Source organism: Neomonachus schauinslandi, chromosome 1 (genome assembly GCF_002201575.2).
Source record: "Neomonachus schauinslandi chromosome 1, ASM220157v2, whole genome shotgun sequence".
NCBI classification, from domain to species: Eukaryota; Metazoa; Chordata; class Mammalia; order Carnivora; family Phocidae; genus Neomonachus; species Neomonachus schauinslandi.
The window spans coordinates 212,548,409-212,566,349 of NC_058403.1; the positions used below are offsets into that span (position 1 = coordinate 212,548,409).

The 17,941-nt window shown below is 45.6% G+C and overlaps 1 protein-coding gene across 1 annotated transcript; it reads left to right on the forward strand.

The window, feature by feature from the left end:
• The first annotated feature begins 13,377 nt into the window (after positions 1 to 13,377).
• On the forward strand, positions 13,378 to 17,648 carry LOC110593876 (zinc finger protein 77). The gene is made up of 4 exons (XM_044913133.1): positions 13,378 to 13,513; positions 14,539 to 14,719; positions 15,361 to 16,377; positions 16,630 to 17,648. Exons 1-4 carry the CDS (start codon positions 13,378 to 13,380, stop codon positions 17,054 to 17,056), a joined length of 1,761 nt encoding a protein of 586 aa, XP_044769068.1. The 3' UTR covers positions 17,057 to 17,648.
• Positions 17,649 to 17,941: the final 293 nt, after the last annotated feature.

Here is a 17,941-nt window from a genome sequence, read left to right on the forward strand (position 1 = left end):
GGGAACAGCAGGGTGCCAAGGGATAAAAAACCATGTTGAAGGGGCATTTTATTCCCGATTAGGTTGAGTCCCTTCATCCAATTCTAGAATTACTTTCCCTTTGTGGGAGAAGGAAGTCCTGTGTGATCCTTTCTGAGGAATGAGAGCAGTAAGTGAGCAGAGGTGCAGGAGCCCACGTGAAAATGTGTCTGTGTCCCAGGGTCTAGACCCAGGGGAACGGGGTCAGAGGCGGGGACCTGTTGAGGTTCATGAGAGACCCCCCCCCCCCCACTATGGGAGCGATGTGAGCTCCCTGAGGCGGGGGCTGCTTGACACCAAGAGTGTAGCTCCGGGGTCCACAAGGACAGAGAGAGCCCTTCCCCGTGTGGAGAGAGGTTTCTCCGAGCCCATCAAGAGGGAATTCGGGAAAGAGCCGCTGTGGTCCGTGGAGCGCAGCCGCTGGGAAGGAGGAGGGAGTGGGAATGGCCGGCAGGAGGGCTGCAGGTAAGTCTTGGCTCAGCCGTTGTGGCTCTTTGCAGGAATAGGGCAAACCAGTAGGCATTTGGTTTGTTAGGGGCCTTCAGTTGCCAGAGGTGAAAATTAAGAATTTCAGCTGACTTTCTTTCTTGTGGGGTGTGAGTGAGCTAGTTTCCTAGAGTAACTACATGCGCGGTGGATGTGGTTTCCCGTTCCATCCTGGTGCTTTTAAGTAAAAAGAACGATCCCGGCTCAGCCCGTCAGCTGCTGCCTGGGTAGACTCCGCATGTGAAGAAAGACCCCAAGTTGCGTCGGAGACAAGCCGGAGCCCCTTGTGATCGCCACGCGCAGGTTCACCAGGCTTCCGTGTGGAGGAGTGGATGTTGTCAATCCAGAGTGTTAGGAAAAGCTTCTGTAATTGCTCCGCGGGGATTTCCAGCGAGTGCTCTAGTGTCTTTCCAGAAATGAGGCGTCTGTTCCTCTCTCCTGGGTCCATGTCACCCCACGTGTGGCCTGGCCCTCAGCAACACGCCTGTGGAATAATTTGTATAAATCTGGGAAACCAGGTTGGTAGGTTGAAATGCTGTGTTACGTTCTTCAGCAAGATTATGGGGGTCCTCAGTCGCTCAGGACGCTTCTGCCTCAGTCCAGGGAACATGAGACATTTGGGGGTTTAGATCTTGAGAAGCCTTATCTTTAAGGAGGCTGGGCTTTAATAGGCTGAGGTAAGGAGGGAGCAAGGGCAGGGTCAGAAGAAAAGGGAAGGTCAGCAGAAGGTGTGGAGGGAGGTGGTTGGAGGCAGGGCCCGGGGCAGGGCAGCTCCCGCCGCAGAAGCCAGGCAGGAGAAAAACATGCTTCAGAAGCCGTTTGTCTTCTTTCAGTTGTTTGCCTCAGTTAATTTCAAATAGTCTTTTGTAAGGAGGCACACTTAGCTTCCTGAAAATATTTGCAAGTCTTGAGCTACCAATTAAAATATGTATCGTATTCAGTGTTTTAGAATTATGACTTCCTAATTCAGTTATCAATAAAACAAGTTTGTGGAGATCGAGATCAGAAGTTCCCCATAAAGGCCATTGTAGTTTTAAATTACATTTAGTTCATTTGGTTAAATTATTAGCAATGCATTTTAGGAGAGATGGTGTTTTTTGTTTTTAAGAGAAGGCTTGCTAGCAGGCCATGGTGGGGGAGGGGAGGGGCAGAGGGAGAGGAAGAGTCTTAGGCAGACTCCATGCCCAGCACGGAGCCTTACCTGGGCCTTGATCTCATGACCTGAGCCAAAATCAAGATTTGGCTGCTTAAACTGAGCCGCCCAGGTGCACCACGACCATGGTTTTGAAACCTAAAACTGGCCAGGGTCCCTGTTGGGCGCCCCTCATGGCACTTTGATGACTGGAATCCATTCTTAGTGGTTTTGTCTAGACGAGAATAAAAATTTCTAGTTACTGGTCCTTACAGAAGAAATCAGACCAAGGCCAGCACATTTCCAGATCCGAGAGGAACAGTCTAGTTCTGAAAAGGAGGGGAACAAAAGCCGAATGAGTAGTGTCAGAAAGAACAAGCCCCTAACCCAGGTCCCTGTAGACCCTGCAGAGCTCAGACGGGGAGCAGGGCTCTGATCCAAGGACAAAACTTGCCCTCCAGCTCAGGGTTGGGGAGAAAGCAGTGAGCGCAGTGGGCTCTGTGGGACCTGCACCTGTTTGCTCAGCAGCTTGGAGAGGTGGGGTCTTCTCTGGGTCCATGCATGATCACCAAGTAACATTGATGTTAAAAATAAAACCGTCAGTTATTTTTCCTGGAAAAATGGGTTCATCTGGGAATAGCAAGAATTGTAATATGGGAATTGTAATATGGGACCAAACCACAGACAAGTCTGGGGAAGGAAGCTCTTTTATAGAGAAGAGGAGGGTTGGGGAGGGGCTGTTCCAAAGAAAATGTCCATTGGAGCAAACTGGGGGTTCAGTGTGTCTTGGTTTCTCACTGGCTGGGCTGTAACCATCTCATTGGCTGAGCTGTGACTGTCTCTCATTGGCTGAGCTGTGACCGTGTCATTGGCTGAGCTGTGACTGTCTCTTATTGGCTGGCCTGTGACTGTGTCATTGGCTGAGCTGTGACCATGTCATTGGCTGAGCTGTGACCGTCTCTCATTGGCTGAGCTGTGACCCTGTCATTGGCTGAGCTGTGACCATGTCATTGGTCAGGCTGTTGCCGGGTCAGGAGGAAACCTTCCTGCATCCTTCTCCTGGAGCAGTAATGTACCTAAAGTGTAGACTTGCAAGGTGCTGCTCTTGAACTTCAGGGATTGAGCGCTTCCCCTGCCCGCCTCTCTATTCTATTTTAAATGAGGTTTTCTTGTATTTTCATATTGACATACTTTAAAAAGCTCTGATGTCTGTTAGGTAAAATCCCACCAGTGTGTTCTGTGACATGTCTCCACCGTTCTTAGAAATGTTCCTTACATTTCAGTGCAGGAAGTAGTGCTTGGCTGGCTCAGTCGGTAGGGCATGTGACTCTTGGTCTTGGGCTCTCAGTTGGAGCTGCGTTGGGCACAGAGATTACTTAAAATGTGTAAGAAAAATGAAAAAAAGAAGGGGCGCTGGGTGGCTGAGTGGGTTAAGTGTCTGACTTCACAGGTCGTGATCTCAGGGTCCTGGGACCAAGTCCTGCATCAGGCTCTGTGTTCAGCAGGGAGTCTGCTCGTCCCTCTCCCTCTATGCCTTCCCAACCTGGGTCGTGCTCTCACGCTTAAGTAAATAAAACCTTTAATAAAAATAAAAATAAATACAAAAAAAGTAGTGTCTCTTAAGTTCAAATGGAACAGGATGAACAAAAATCCCAGACAAACCTGGTTGTGTAGATTTAATGAAATTTTCTTAAGACTCTTGACCTTTTGGGAGAATTGGCCTTAACGGTCTCATTTTGGAAGATATGTGGCATCTCTCCATTTATTTCCTTACGCTATGTGTCATTGAATAACGTTCTGTAGGTTTTCCATTAAATCAGCTTATATCCTCCATTAGACATATTTTTGGACATAAGGACAATTAGTTTAATAGCAGTTATAAAGGTTAATGTTAAAAAGTCTCTTTTTAGGGGCGCCTGGAGAGCTCAGTCAGTTAAGCGTCTGCCTTCAGCTCAGGGTCCGGGATCGAACCCTGCCTCAGGGTCCGGGATCGAACCCTGCCTCAGGTTCCCTGCTCAGTGGGGAATCTGCTTTTACCGCTCCCTCTGCCCCTCCCACCCACTCATGCTCTTCCCTCTCTCTTAAATAAAATCTTTTTTTATTTATTTTTTATTTTTTTAAAGATTTTATTTATTTTTGACACAGAGAGAGAGCACAAGCAGGGGGAACAGCAGAGAGAGAGGGAGAAGCAGACTCCCTGCTGGAACAGGGAGCCCGATGCGGGGCTCGATCCCAGGACCCTGAGATCATGACCTGAGCCGAAGGCAGACGCTTAACCGTCTGAGCCACCCAGGCGCCCCTAAAATCTTTTTTTTTTAAAGTCTCTTTTTAATATTTAATTTTCAACTCTTGTTTCTAGTGATTAAGTGTACCCTGAGATTTAGGAGTTTGCATTCTGGAAACTTACTAAAAATCTGAGTCAGTGATTATCTTTCTATTCTTTTTGGGTGCGATCTACATAATCATTTGACTTATGAGTAAAGGAAAAATGTTTTTCAGTTAGAATATTTTCTAGCTAAAACGACATCATTAGTTTTCTTTACAAGTGATTGTAAAAAATCAAGCATGTACTACATTTCAGCAGTAGAGAGATGTCTGTGTCTATCATTACCAGTTAGTTGCTCAGGGTGAGAAGTACATTTGGATGCTTGAAAAGACCCTGAAAAGTGGGGGACTGTGTTCGCGCTTTTCCCTGGGGAAAAAAAAAAAAAGAAAAAGAAATAAGACTTGGAATGTGGTTTCATGTTAATCCATTTAGAAAAAGCTAACTTGGGGCGCCTGGGTGGCTCAGTCATTAAGTGTCTGCCTTCGGCTCAGGTCATGATCCCAGGGTCCCGGGATCGAGCCCTGCATTGGGCTCCCTGCTCAGCCGGGAGCCTGCTTCTCCCTCTCCCACTCCCCCTGCTTGTGTTCCCTCTCTCACTGTGTCTCTCTCTGTCAATAAATAAAATCTTAAAAAAAAAAAAAAAGAAAAAGCTAACTTATCTAACAACTAAAAACACAGAGGAGAAGATAAAGAGGGAGTTATTAAACTCATTGTCTCTAACAATGCAGTGACATGTGAAGGCATCTGTTGCTCCCGTCCTGCTATATGCAGCAGGGACATGTGTTAAACAGGAACCAGCATTCTCAAATGTGTTCGGCAGACTGATTGCTATATTCTCCTGTCCCACATACTGTGAAAGCTCTCATGAGCATGCGCACCTTGACCCAAACAGGAGACAAGTATAGACCGGTACCTGTTTAGTACAGAGAAGCAGTTCACCGTTGAAGACTAAAAAGGAGCTACAAGGAGGATTATATACAAAGCTCCAACTGCTGGTTCACCTTCTCTGAAGCAGTTTGTGCTTCAGGGATCAAGAGGAAGACAAGATGAAGGCTTTATGTAACACGAGAACTCCATTAATTGGAAACTTGGAAAACGTAGTAGAATGGTTGTTCACTTAGTATTTTGCTCCATTGAGACGAGTGATTGAAACGGACTTGATCCATCTTTGAAAACTTATCACATCCATTAAAATAAGATCTTATAAGTTAACACTGGTTGTGTATTATTCCCCATATTTGTCCATTTTCAGAGCTCAACAGGCTTCGCAAAAAATGCAGTAGAGTGACATGTTCACCTTTTATTAAAGCAGGTTTGTGAAAATAATCTAATACAATCACATCTCTTCATGAACCGTGAGCTCTCAATGTTTCTTGCCTGAGAAATGACCTACACTGCGTTTGACAGGAAGCCCCCTCCAGACCAGGGAAGGATCCCGAGAGATGTTGAGCCTGGTTTACTCATGGTCTCTCTTTCCTCATCTCCAGGTCTGATGACATTCCTCGCCTTTAGCACCAGTTGTGTGTATGGGCTGGTGAGACTAGAAGTACATACCAGTCTCTGCCCCTGGTTCCTGATACAGGGCTCCCGAAGCCCTTGTCACTTGCTGGGGGATAGGAGCATCTTTTGTTGCATCAGGTGACTCTGGGTGGGCTCCTGGATGGCTCCTGGTGGGGGCCGTTCACCGGAAAGACCTGCGGTGATTAGAAGCTGGAACTTCTGTCCTGCCCCCATTCTCTTAAGAAGGGGAAGGGGGCGCCTGGGTGGCTCAGTCGGTTAAGTGACTGCCTTCGGCTCAGGTCATGATCCTGGAGTCCCAGGATCGAGTCCCGCATCGGGCTCCCTGCTCGGCAGGGGGTCTGCTTCTCCCTCTGACCCTCCACCCTCTCATGCTCTCTCTCTATCATTCTCTCTCTCAATAAAAAAAAAAATCTTAAAAAAAAAAAAAAAAGAAGGGGAAGGGCTGAAAGTGGAGCTAATGGTCCATCATGCCAACGGGGTGAAGCCTCCATAAAAATCCTAAGAGAAGGGGGTTTATGAACACGGTGGGGGGTACGGGGAGGGTGGGGCACCGAGAGAAAGTATGGACACTCCACACCCCTGTCCTATACCTCCCCCTGTGCCTCTCAGTCTGGCTGCTCATCTGTATCCTTTATCCATCCTTTCCTACCCTGGAAAACATAAGTAAGTGTTTCCCCGAGTTCTGTGAGCCCTCCCAGCAAATCACTGGAACCCCAGGAGAAAGCGTGGGAACCTGATCTGCTGGTCGGTGTGTGTGTGTTTGGGTGGAGGCAGTCTCGTGGGGCTGAGCGCTTACCTGTGGGATCCGACCCTGCCTCCGGGTCGGTAGCCTCAGGGTGAGTTTCCGTGTACAACCCTCAGCTGGTGTCGCAGGGAACTCTGTGGGTCTGGTGACAGAGGTGACAGAAGGAAAGCGTTCTCTGGGGAGGTGGAGGAGGCACACACACAGGGAGGAGATAGAGCGGGACGAACAGGTGTCCGCAGCACAGAAGAAGGAAAAGTGTAAGTGTTGCCTTACGAGGCTGCACCCCATCAACACAGCCCGTTCTCAGGACGCTCTCTGTGCTGGTCCCTTTTACCTGCTGGCGTACGATTCTGCAGTTTTGAAAGTTGTTCTCATCTTGTTTCTGACCTGATGGGCTCTGACGATCCCGCTTCGGAATGTCGCAGGATCCATGGGACGGTGCTTCTCCAGGAACTGTCCCTGCCAGATGCAAACAACACTTAGGTTGTGGGCTAGGCTCACCTATACATTTTTATAATTTTGTCTTAGGATTCTGGGATTTCTAGACACTAAATCTGATCAGCTGCTGATAATGAAGTTTACCTTTCCCTTTGTAAATCTTTCACCAATTCCTTGTTTTCTGTTGCCGCACTGGCCAGGCCTTCACAGGTGTAGAATTGTATATATGCCTCCTTAGCTTCTTGTTCCTGATCTCGGAGGGAACCGGTCACATGGGGAGTTGGCTCTTGGTTTCGTTCAGACACATTTTTTTCCTGGTGGTGCATGTTTCCATCTGGTCTCTAAGTCAGTCGTCATTAATGTGCCGTGACATGAGACAGGCATGTCCTCCGCACGAATGGATTGGAAGCCTGTAGTTCATGTGTCTTGTTTCCATTAGTGAGGCAAATTATACTCATTGAAGAGTCAATATCCAATCCATTTCTAGAATAAAACAGACTTGGTTTTGTCTTCTAATGTTACCTATACAAGATTTCCTTCTAAACAGACTTTTGCCTTTGTATTTATGAATATTGCCTTTTAATACTGTTTGAATTGTCCTTTTCCCATCTTGGTAATACTCTGTGATCCCTCTCTACAATTGGGAACCACCGATGTTTAAATGCTTGGTACCTGGCCTATGCACCATCTGAGATGCCTTTAGAGTGTGGGGATATATGAATCTACTGATTTCCTTTCCTTAATGGCGACGTCCTTAGATGTTCTGTTACCTTGCATCATCTCAGGTATGTTACCAATTTGTATACATTTATTCCTTTCCCTCTATTCTAAAACATCTTTTCCGGTGGGGCACCTGGGTGGCTCATTTGGTTAAGTGTGTTTTAGATCTCAGCTCAGGTCTTGCTCTCAGGGTCATGAGTTCCAGCCCCATGTCGGTCACCATGCTGGGCATGGTGCCTACTTAAAAGAAAAAAATCGGGGCACCTGCGTGGCTCAGTTGGTTGAGCATATGACTCTTGGTTTAGTTCAGGTTGTGATCTCAGGGTTGTGGGACTGGGCTCTGCACTCAGCGTGGAGTCTGCTTCTCTCTCTCTCTCTGCTCCTCCCCCACTCGTACTCTCTCTCTCTCTCAAATAAATAAAAAAAAATCTAAAAAAAACTTTTCCCACAGCTAGTTTATAATATCTCTCAATCTGCTTAATCTCTGAAATTGTAATTTTGTTTCTTTTTCATACTTCTTATTTGCCTAAAATCTATTGTTTTTGAGTAAAGTTGCCAAAAGATTAAGGGGGATATATTTTTAGCTTTTATGACTTTTTTTTTTTTAGAGAGAAAGCATATGTGAGTAGGGGGAGGGGAGGCGGGAGAGGGCGGAATCTCAAGCAAACCCTGCTGATCACGGAGTCAGATGTGGGGCTTGATCCCATGGCCCTGAGATCAGGACTGAGCCAAATCAAGAGTTCGACACTTAACCAACTGAGCCACCTAGGCGCCCCTCTATAACTATTTTTTTAAATAGCTCTAACTGAGGTGTGGATCACATACCGTGAATTTTATCTGTTTAAAATATAAAGTTTGATGGCATTTATTGTATTGACGGAATTATTCAACCATCTTCACATTCTCATTTTAAAGTATTTTAGTAATTCCATAAAGAAAATTTGTATGCTGCTGGTAGTCACTCCACATTCTAGTGCATCCCAGCCCTGGCTTCTAGACGATTTATTAATCGTTCTCTCTATTGATTGCTTCTTTTATCATACCATGTGTGGTCTTTGTGAAGCCTGTGACTGTTCCCAGGTTCATTGGTCTGTGTCCTGGATCAGTACTTCATTCTGCTCATTGCCGAATAATATTCCATTTTATGAATATACCCCATCTTGCTTACTGAAATGAGTTAAAGTAAAACTGTCATTAAATTTGCCAGCAGAAATGGGCTTGAGAATTACAACTCCGAAAAGCAGCCACAGTGAGACCCAGGCAAGATGGAGAGCAGAGGAGAGGAGGCTCTTTCACAGAGGAAACTGGGCCTTGAAGAGGGGCTGTTATAAACAGAAAGTCCATTGGAGCAAACTGGGCTTGGAAGTGTCGTTGCTTCCCATTGGCTGAGTTGTGACTGTCCCTCATTGGCTGGGTTGTTGCCATGTGGGGAAATAATCTTCCTCATGTTGTCATAGTAAAGTGGTATCCACTTCAACTGCAAGGTCCTTCTCTTGCTGTTGCTTCTGCAGTTGACCATGAGTGGTAGCCTGTGGAAGCTCCACTGCTGGTCTTCTGACTCCGTCATTCTTCTTTTTAAGATTTATTTATTTTAGAGAGGGAGAGCACGGACAGGGGGAGGGGCACAGGGAGAGGGTGAGAGAATTCTCAGGCAGACTCCCTGCTGAGTGTGGAGCCTGACTCAGGTCTTGATCTTACAACCCTGAGATCATGGCCTGAGTTGAAATCAAGAGTTGGAGGCTTAACTGAATGAGCCACCCAGTCGCCCCTCCTGACTCCATTCTTAGCAAGGTTTCCCTATATTAATTTTTACATTTCCCACTTTTGATAGAGATCTTTTCTCAAATGCGTCATTGATTATGAGTCAGTTTTCCATGTTTAGTGGTTTTGTTTCTTGGTGCTAGGAAAGACCTTTCCTGGTAGTGATGTCACACATCCTAGGGAAAGTGCATAGCAGTTGGAAACCAGTTAAGGCCATATTTGAGTAACGAGAAATATTAGAAGGAAGGAGTCTCAGGCACTTCTCATCTCCGGTCCCTATTTATCAAGATGGTAAGCACTGGAGATTATCTCCTTGCTGGATACATCACTTTTACAATGTTTTGACAGGTAATAACTATGAAAGCAAAGGTAACATGAAAATCCAAATTGTATGACGGTTCTAAACCAGGACCCTAGGTCTGAAAATAGCCAGTTGAATATTGGCAATTTTCAGACTTGGGGAAAATTTTTTTTATTCTATTGGTAAAAACCTGGAGTCATGTATTCCTCCTGGAATTTGCATACAGTAGGAATTGAATCAGTAGCATATGGGAGTTAGGAAGAACAGAGTCCCAAGGGTTAACAGTGGTATATATTGTTCAGAGGTTCTAGACAAACCTCCATCTTCAGCCATTGGGTTTTCTCCAAGGTAAAAACAGGGACTAGTGTATGGGATGATGGGCCTCTGAGGCTTGTAATTTTCTACTATGGGCTTGATGCCTTAAAGAGCTTCTTTATTTATAGGGTATTGATTAATTTTGGGGAGATGCTTTGAGAGATCTATTTTAGCCTTGATGGGAGTCACACTGTGGACTCTACCAATATCAGTTGAAGTTTTTGCCCAGGAAGAGGATGGTAGGTGATCCAACCAAGACAAATGATCAGTGTCCCCAGACTCCACTATAGTGTGTCAGAGATGGAAGAGATGAAAGATTTGGAAGGGTCATTTATTTTCTTTGATTGGCTGTGTTGATTACTGTTATCAAATTCTAGAATTATTTCCCCTTTTTAGGACAAAGACACTTGTTTAAAAAATATCCGCCCAATTAAATGAATAGAGCCATAGGAACTAAGTAGAAAATGGTGTATATCTCAAAGGACCTAGACAAAAGGCAGTGGGTTCAGATACAGGAACCTATTGAGGTTTGTTAGGGGACCCTACTATTTATATTGTAGTCCTCCTAGGTGGGGGCTGCTGTACAGCAAGGGGTTGGACACGTGTCAACAAGGACAGAGATTCATTCCCAGTGTGGAGAGTGGTTTCTTCGAGCTGATTACAAGGGAAGACTGGGAAGGGCCCCTGTGGTTCCCTGGAGCTCGATCATTGGGAATGAGGAGGAATTTGGAAAGTCTGGCTGCAGGGATAGAGATGTGGGCGTGTTTAAGTTGGTAGTGATCTTTTTTCCAGTGTCCTGGTCCTCTGCAAGAAGAGGAGAAGAGTCAGGTTTGAGTTTTGTTTAGGAACCTCCATTTGCCAGAATTGAGAATTAGGAATTTTAGTGGTCTTGAGGCACCTGATTGGCTCAGTCAGTAGAGTGTGCAGTTCTCGATCTCAGGGTCGTGAGTTCAAGCCCCACCTTGGGCTTAGAGCCTACTTAAAAAAAAAAAGTAAATAAAAGAATTTTAGCGGTTTTTCTTTTAGGTGACTCATCTAGGATGTGTGTGGATGGTTTGCCAGATTATATCTGCAGTGGACATATTTTCACATTCTATCCTGGTCCTTTTAACTAAAGGAAAAAGACACTGGTTCCGCACTTTAATAAACATAGACTTAAATGCTACCTGGGTGGATTCCACATCTACAGGAAGACCAGAATTTTCTTTAAAGACAATTTGGAGTTGATTTGTAATAGTCATGGAAAGACCGATGATCATGTAATGTTAACTTTAAAAGTAAACCTGCGGGGCGCCTGGGTGGCTCAGATGGTTAAGCGTCTGCCTTCGGCTCGGGTCATGATCCCAGGGTCCTGGGATCGAGTCCCACATCGGGCTCCTGACTCAGCGGGGAGTCTGCTTCTTCCTCTCCCTCTGCCTCTCCCACTGCTCATGCTCTCTCTCTCTCTCTGTATCTCTGTGTCTCAAATGAATAAATAAAATCTTAAAAAAAAATTTTTTTTAATAAATAAATAAATAAAAGTAAACCTGCCAGGGATGCCTGGGTGGCTCAGTGGGTTAAGTGTAAACCTGTCAGTTATTTTACTAGCAAAAATGGGTTTATTTAGTAATAGCAGAGATTTGCAATTCTTTTTTTTTTTTTAGATTTTATTTATTCGTCAGAGAGAGAAAGAGGCAGAGGGAGAGGCAGGCTCCCCGCTGAGCAAGGAGCCCAATTCGGGACTCAGTCCCAGGACTCTGGGATCATGACCTGAGCCAAAGGCAGATGCTTAATGGACTGAGCCAACCAGGTGCCTAGAGATTTGCAATTCTGTTACGTAAAAGCACAGGCAGGTCTGGAGAACAAAGGGAGGACCTCTCTTTTATAGTGGAGAGGGGATGTTGGGAGGGGCTGTTCCAAACGATATCCACTGGAGCAAACTTGGGGTTCTACCCCTAGCGTCTTCTCATAGGGTGGGCTGTGACTGTCTCTTATTGGCTGGGCTGTTGCAGGGGAGGAGGAAACTTTCCTTCCTTTCTCCTGCTGGGGCAGTAATGTGTCCAAGATTGTCTCTTGCTGTTGAGTGCAATGGAGAATGAGTGGTATTGGTGGGAGCTCCCCCTGTGGCCTTCTAATTTCATTTGAGTCATGTCTCCTTTATTCATTTTCAAAGAGTTGGTGGGCCTTTGGGTGGTTTTCACTTGCTGGCTATTATGAATCAAGCTGCTGAGAGTACATGGAAATTAGTGTTGGTGTTGGTGCTCATCTTCACTTGTCTTGGGTAGATCAATATTAGGAGTGGAATTGCTGTATTGCACGGTAACTCGACGTTACTCATTTTGAGGATGCACCAGACACCTCCAAATGGCTGCACCATTTTCCGTCCCCAGCAGCAGAAATGCATGAGAGTTTCCCCTTCCTCACATCCTCACCAGCACTTGTTTCTTTGTAGCCATTCTAGTGGGTCTGAAGGGGTATCTGCTTATAGTTTGACATCCGTTTTCCTGATAACTAACATCTAGCATCTTTTCCTGAACCTGTTGGCCACTTGCATATCTTCTGTAGAAAAGTATCTGCTCATATTCTTTCCCCATGATTTGATCATATTATTTTTCTTTATATTGTTGTCTTTTATTTTTCATGGTTGTCATATGGATTTTTAAAACATATTTAAGATACAGGACTTACCAGGTGTGTGATACGCAGACCCCAGTTATAACCACAGTTGAAGTAGAATTTACCTTCCTATTAAGTGATATGGTTGGCATATGGGATTTTTTTTTCACTAAGTTTTGAGAACATAGTTTTTGTTTAGAAAATCTGATTTTTTGAAAAAAGTAATTTTTTAAACTCTGTATTTCATGAGTGTGGTGTCATCCCTTGTTGCTCTAAAGATATGGATCAGCCTTGTTTTCTTTCTCTGTTAAAGTCACCAGTGGCTGTTTGTTACCATCAGTCCCTCAGGGACTCTTCTTTCTGGTGCTCTTCTCCTTGAATTCTGGGCACTGAGGTATATATTTGAGGCCCTGATGACTTCCATGATTCTTCCAGAACTGGAACTTCTCTTATGCACCAGGTGTGCCAGGTCCCTGGTCCGTGTCCATACTCACAGTCCACCTGATCCAGGGAAAGGGTCGTGTCTGCCTCTGCGGGGATAGAGGGGACTGCACCAGGCTCCTTGACCTTGTTGCCTTCCAAGGAGAGATCTGCTCAAGTCAAGTGTCCACAACATCCTGACATTCTGGTTCAAGTTCTTGGAGCTGACAAGGCAGTAATCATCTTTGATCAAGTCAAAGATGTGTTTGCTGTCTGATTTTGTGTTGTTTGAATGAGGATTTCATTTTCCATTCTTTACCGTACTGGAGTGCTCAGATCTGCTCTGAGTCAGCAAAAATAGCCTATATTTGGGTGTATGTAAGTCTGAATCAGCCGTTGTCGTCTCCCTCTGCTTCGGGTTCCCAGCCCCTCCCATCACTGAATGCGCGGCAGCGGATGTGCTCGCGTGTTGTCACTTCCCACACGGGTGTGACTCAGGTCCTAGGAATGGAGTGCAGCTCCCTGCGTGTCACCCCCCCCCCCCATCCTCGCACGCACATGGGTGAGGAGGGAGCGTTGCTGCAGTAGGGATACCTGGGATGTTTCAGGACGCAGTGGTCTTCGCGGATGTGGCTGTGGACTTCACCCCGGAAGAGTGGGCTTTGCTGGATCGTGGTCAGAGGAGGCTCTACAGAGATGTGATGCTGGAGACCTGCAGGAACCTGGCCTCGCTGGGTAAGGACGGCTCCACCCCTTCACTAGAGTTTTAGGGAATGAACGTTTCTTACAAGAGTTTGATCTTACTGGGGCGGAGGAATGGGGATATATTGAAGAAGAGACAGCCATGGTCCAAGCCTTCATGGAAACTACCTAGGGTCACATACCTTTTCTGTGAAAACAAAGTTTCATGTAATAAGTTGACTATGGCTCTGGATCAAAGTCTGAGACTGTCTAATTTTATCGGTGTGAGGATGGTCTCCAGTGTTGCTCTGGGGCAGTGAGTGCTGCTTTGTGGTTTTCATTTCTGTGGAAGATGCACTGCAGTTAATACACATTTCTCATGGTAATCATGCTGTAATTAAACTCACACTTCGTCATCTTCAATGACCTTGAAGACCAAATTAACAGCCCATTTTCCAGATTGCTTGTTGCCCTTAAAATCCTCCCTCCTGCTGAGCTGTTCAGCCACACACATATACCGTCTGACCCCAGTGGCAGGTGGCTTAACCGAGGGCCTCGGTGCCTTCAGGACAGTCCAGCTACCCTCGGTTGGACCAGGGTCTGGAGAAGGGAATGCCATTTGCACATGTCCATTAGGAACATGACTCAGTCCTTGTTTGAGAAGTGTGATGTTTGTCATTTACCTGGCCTCCCTGTCGGACTTTTCAACCATCCACACTCACGTGGGAAGCTTTTCTGTATTCCTTTATGAGGTAGTGTGTGGATGTTTGTATCTTGCCCATTTCCTTCCTAGTTTGCTTTTCTGATAATACTATCTCCACATTAGTCTCCATCGATTTTGAAGTATTTCTGAGTAAACGGGCTGCCTTTTCATACACTTTCCTTCTTACTGCCTAAGTGCCAAATCACTAGGGTCCTTAGAATTTTTCTGTGGTCACAGTTCATTCTTCCTGATGAACTTAATATACATTTGGGATCAGTATATGAGTAGAAATCCACATATGGTCTATTTTCTTAATTTTCTTACTTTTAAACATCAGATCATTCCCAAAAAATTAAATTGCTCCCAATTCTTGCAGATTGTTGCATTCAAGTTAAGCCTTGTGGATCAGGGACTCAGCTGAATATTTTGGAGAATGAACTATCCAGTGAAGACAAAATAGTAAGATTTACAAGAAACGATTCCTGGGCTCTTTTTGGAGAAAACTGGGTGTTTCATCACATTGGAGATCGGTCCCAATCCCAGGAGAGGTGTTTGAGGTGAGTGCCTCTCTCTCCCATAGGAGAAATGGGGATCTTGGCAAATGTTAGAATAACTTGAAATTGAAGAAGGTATAAAGGTATAAACCTAGCTGAACAATTGTGTAGTTGGGGGGCGCCTGGGTGGCTCAGTCGTTGAGCGTCTGCCTTCAGCTCAGGTCATGATCCCAGGGTCCTGGGATCGAGCCCCGTATCGGGCTCCCTGCTCAGCAGGAAGCCTGCTTCTCCCTCTCCCCCTGCCTGTAGGTTCCCTCTCTTGCTGTCTCTCTCTTTCTGTCAAATAAATAAATAAAATCTTTAAAACAAAAACAAAAAACAGTTGTGTAGTTGGAATTACACAACACAATATCTTCATAGATGTGATGTAGTACTGATCATCAGAAATATAATTCAGTTCAAAACATTTATCAGGAAAACCCACGTGTAAGAAACGCTGACAGTTATGGCTATTACTGGGCCCTTGGTTTGAGCATTTAGTTTCTTCTACATTATAGAAGTATAGACGGTGCCCCAAACATGCCCATTCCTTGGAAATGGTCATTTTGTAGTCAGATAATCATTACTTAGCATCGGTAGATCATTAATAAAGAGTTTGGTTATAATCATTATTCCTTAACAGTGTGCCTTCCTATTTTGAACAGAAATCATTTGGTGGAGCGTGTCTGTGAAAGCAATGAAGATAATCAATGTGGAGATACCATAAACCAGATTACAAGTCTTAGTGTGCATGAGGATTGTCCTACTGGAGACAAATCCTGTGAATGTGCTAAGTGTAGAGAAGCCTTTACAGATGGTTCTTTCCCTGAGAATCCACAAAGATCTCAGCCTGGACACAAACCTAGTCCCTGTGAAGAATGTGGGCCGGCCTGTAGCTGTGTCTCGAGGCTCAGCACTCACGTGGACACAGACCTTGTAGAGAAACCCTGTGAACATCAGGACACTGGGAGAGCATCAAAAAGAGACTTGAAGAGTCTTGGTAGTAAAAAATCTTTAGAGTGCAAGAAGTGTGGAAAAGCTTTCACTTGCACCTCATCCTTTCAGGGTCACATAAAGGGTCACTGTGGACAGAGAGTCCATGCGTGTGATGTGTGTGGGAAAGCTTTTATGTATCAGTCCTACCTTACACGTCACGTGAGAACTCACACCGGGGAGAGACCCTATGAATGTGTGGAGTGTGGGAAAGCCTACAGCTGCCTCTCGTATTTCCAAGAACATGTGAGAACACACAGTGGCGAGAAACCCTATGAATGTACGCAGTGTGGGAAGACATTCAAGTATGCCGCGTCCTTGCAAGGACACATGATGACACACACTGGAGAGAGACCGTACCTGTGTCAGCAATGTGGGAAAGCCTTCAGTTGTCCCAAATACTTTAGAAGACACGTGAGAACGCACAGTGGACTGAAACCCTATGAATGTACGTTATGTGGGAAAGCCTACAGTTGTTCCTTATCTCTTCGAGAACATGTCAGAACACACAGCGAAGAGAGACCCTACGAATGTCAGCAGTGTGGGAAGGCTTTCAGACATCCTCGATACTTCCAGAGACATGTGAGGATGCACAGTGGAGTGAAGCCCTACGAGTGTAAGGAGTGTGGAAAAGCATACAGCAGCTCGACATCACTGCAGGAACACGTGAGGACGCACACTGGGGAGAGGCCCTTTGAGTGTCAGCAGTGTGGGAAAGCCTTCACTCGTCACTCCTCCCTTCAAGGACACGTGAGGGCGCACAGTTTGGAGAAACGTTACGAGTGTGCACAATGCGGGAAAGCCTTCCGGTGGTCCTCATCCTTACAGAAACACGTGCGAACGCACAGTGAAGAGAAACCCTATGAATGTCAGCAGTGTGGCAAAGCCTTCTGGTACCCAGCCAACCTGCGAGCACACGTGAAGACACACACTGAGGAGAGACCCTATGAATGTCCGCACTGTGGGAAAGCCTTCAGCTGTCACTCCTCCCTTCAAGTCCACGTGAGAAAGCACAGTGGGGTGAAACCCTACGAATGCAAGGAGTGTGGGAAAGCCTTCTGGTATCCAGTAAACCTGCGGGCACACGTGAGGACTCACACTGGGGAGAGACCCTATGAATGTCAGCAGTGCGGGAAAGCCTACAGGTGTCGGGCAAACCTGCGGGTCCACGTGAGGACTCACACTGGGGAGAGACCGTATGAATGTCAGCAGTGTGGGAAAGCCTTTAGGTATCCTGCAAACCTGCGAGCCCACGTGAGGACTCACACTGGGGAGAGACCCTACGAATGTCAGCAGTGTGGGAAAGCCTTCAGGTACCCCACAAACCTGCGAGCCCACGTGAGAACTCACACTGGGGAGAAACTCTGAATACAAGGACTGTGGGAAAGCCTTCATTTGTCCTTAAAATCTTGTAAAGCCAATCAGACACACTGGCAGGAAACCTTATGAACGTAAAGAATGTTGGAAAACCTTCAGGTATAGCACCTCATATATTTTGTACATAAAAACTCAGGGCTGGACAGCAGTCTTTATTTGTTATAAACATAGTTGTGCCTTATAAGTGCCTCGTCCATAACAGGGATCTCTGTTGTATTTATTTCCACTGTGTGTTGCTGAGAGGAACACCTAAGATAAAATATTCCTCTATGTGCCCTTTGTATGAAATATATTTCGTTATCTCACACATGAAAAGATTGTATAGTTACATAAAACTTATCTCATTTCCATTACAATGTCTTTGGGCCTCAGGGGTGATAAGTGATTTGTAAATATATCTTGTCCTCTGTTGTGGATACTGGAAATTCCAACTCGGTATCTACCCTTCCTTTCAGTCTTTATGATTGAGTGATGTATCTTCTTCACATTTGCTTGTCGCTGCTGTATACCACACCTGTGCTCCACACAGAAATTAGTAAATGTGCAGGGATGTTGATAGAGGACAGTCTCCTCCGATTATGTTCATATTTTGACCTCTGCTGATCGCCCTTCATCTTGGTTGTTCATCAGTCATGACGTGTTAAGAAGAGAAACCTTGTGGTGTGAAGATGAAAGCTAGCATCTGACTGGTTCTACTGGATTTCTTTGTGAGCGTGGTGAGGCAGGAGACCATATGTCTCAGAGTCCTTCTCTGTGCGGTTCTGAAATGAAGGCCCTGAGGAAAGAAACTGTGTGAAGAAGCCATGATTTTCCAGCAGGAGACAGATGCCAGGGGACCCATGTTGGCCTGGGTCACAGCACATTTTCCTGACTTCT

Excerpts from the sequence above, each read along its gene's own strand:
- LOC110593876 (XM_044913133.1), top strand. The coding sequence starts at position 13,378 with ATGTTTCAGGACGCAGTGGTCTTCGCGGATGTGGCTGTGGACTTCACC. Across the intron at positions 14,720-15,360 it reads TCCCAGGAGAGGTGTTTGAG|AAATCATTTGGTGGAGCGTG; the intron begins GTGAGTGCCTCT and ends TATTTTGAACAG. Across the intron at positions 16,378-16,629 it reads AGGACGCACACTGGGGAGAG|ACCCTATGAATGTCCGCACT; the intron begins GCCCTTTGAGTG and ends CACTGAGGAGAG.